Below are 1713 nucleotides of genomic sequence, written 5' to 3'. Positions count from 1 at the left end.
CCCCGCGAGTGTGACGTTTTGCTGTTGGTTTTGGTCAGGCGCGCTCACCTGAAGGAATGTTTCGAGACGCTGAAGAAGAACGTCCCCAACGTGGACGACAAGAAGACGTCCAACCTCAGCGTCCTGCGCAGCGCCTTGCGCTACATCCAGGTATCGCGCGCGCGTCTTTGCGCCGGCCCGCCGCCGCCTCCCTCGTGCTCTCCGGGCCCGTCGCCGTGGCAACAGCTGCCGCGCGCTCTCCGGTCACGTGACTCGCTCCGAGCAGTCGGGAGACTCCTTTCGGGGGAAGGGTGGCGCGGCGGTGATGTGGGATGACATCATTGCCGATGAGCTCACTTCCCGTCGCAGGGGATCCCCAAATTGTTTTCTCGTGAAAAGTCGGACAGTGTTGAGAAAGTCGAAATGACACCAAAAATGGAGGTCGAGTTTCAGATCGGCCGAAAGCGGCGCGTGTAACCTTTGTTTTGGTTGTTTTTTTTGTGCGGGCGGGCGGGCGGGCGGGGCAGACGCTGAAGCGCAAGGAGAAGGAGTACGAGCACGAGATGGAGCGGCTGGCCCGGGAGAAGATCGCCACCCAGCAGCGTTTGGCCGAGCTGAAGAAGGAGCTGAGTCAGCGGATGGACGCGCTGGAGATCGAACGCCTCATCCGGCAAAGCGTCCAGCCCGAAGACGACCAGGCGTCCACCTCCACCGCTTCGGGTGGGTGGCGTGACGCTGGCTGACGCTCGCTTGCCAGCTGACGCTCGCTTGCCAGCTGACTCGCCGGCTGACTCGCCGCTTTCTTTCTTTCGCCGACAGAAGGCGAAGACAACGTGGAGCAGGACGGCGACAAGGACGTCTCCCCCTCGGGCCCCGCCGCCGCCCAGCGTCATCACCCGCGCCGCCCTTCCCCACCCCTCGGCCGCGTCGCACCCTTCCGTCATCCAGGCGGTCAGCCACGCCAATCACAAGCACCTCCCGCACATCGCCCCCTCGCCCGGCCCCGCCCCCATCGGCCACATCACGGTGCACCCGGTGGCGCGGCTGGGGGCGCTGCCCGCCCTGTACCCGCAGGGGGTGTCGGTGTCGCAGCCCGCCGACTTCTCCTTCCCGAGAAGACGGAAGCCTCGCCGACGGCTCGTCCTTTAGCCCCGCCCGCTCCACGCTTCGACCGACCGCCTGTTGTGGGCGGGGGCTCGCAGGTCACGCGCGAGCCACGCAAGTAGAGGGAGCGCGCGCGCTCGGCTGCGGGCGGGGCGGGCGCCCATGTGGCCCGGTTGCACGCTTGTTGTTCTCGTCGCGGATTGGGCGGCCGTCACGCGCCGCGGACGCGAGGTCTTCGTCAAAAGGCGGAAATCCCTCCGCGCGGACGGGAGCGCGTCGCGCCGACTCCGTCGCGCGCGCAGTGACGCGCCTTGGGCCGGCTCACGTTTCGACGGCTTCGGTGCGCGCGAAGGACGCCCGAGGGACTCGGCGGAGGAGCTTCCGGCGGTTGACGGCGGACTCGGGTGGCGCGCGAGAGCACGTGCGGTGCGCCGCGTTTTGGAGGAAGCCGTAGTAAAGGGCGGGGCCGGATGGCGAGTGGGCGTGGCGTGGGACGCCTCAAAGATTGTTTTGAGTTCGGAGTGCCTCATCGCCATCTTGTCGCCCGAACGCTTTGGACGAGCCCGGCCCGCTCCGGCCCGCCGAGGAGCGAGCCAGCTAGATTTGCGAGCGAGCAGCCCGCGGGGTCCA

At 67.5% G+C, this 1713-nt stretch overlaps 1 protein-coding gene across 1 annotated transcript in view; it reads left to right on the top strand.

Moving 5' to 3' along the window:
- The window catches only part of LOC109531963 (max-binding protein MNT-like), a gene marked incomplete at its 5' end in the record, with an annotated part of 7132 nt that overhangs the window by 965 nt on the left and 4454 nt on the right, over nt 1–1713 (top strand). Inside the window, 4 exons of the mRNA XM_019896501.1 lie at nt 39–150; nt 507–699; nt 799–867; nt 899–1115. Coding sequence (XP_019752060.1) covers nt 39–150; nt 507–699; nt 799–867; nt 899–1115 — 591 coding nt within the window. The remainder of the gene's footprint in view (nt 1–38; nt 151–506; nt 700–798; nt 868–898; nt 1116–1713) is intronic.

Source organism: Hippocampus comes, unplaced genomic scaffold, assembly GCF_001891065.2.
Source record: "Hippocampus comes isolate QL1 unplaced genomic scaffold, H_comes_QL1_v1.1 scaffold22, whole genome shotgun sequence".
Taxonomy (NCBI): domain Eukaryota; kingdom Metazoa; phylum Chordata; class Actinopteri; order Syngnathiformes; family Syngnathidae; genus Hippocampus; species Hippocampus comes.
Note: the sequence above shows the minus strand (reverse complement) of the source record. Positions and strands in the feature narration are given on the sequence as shown.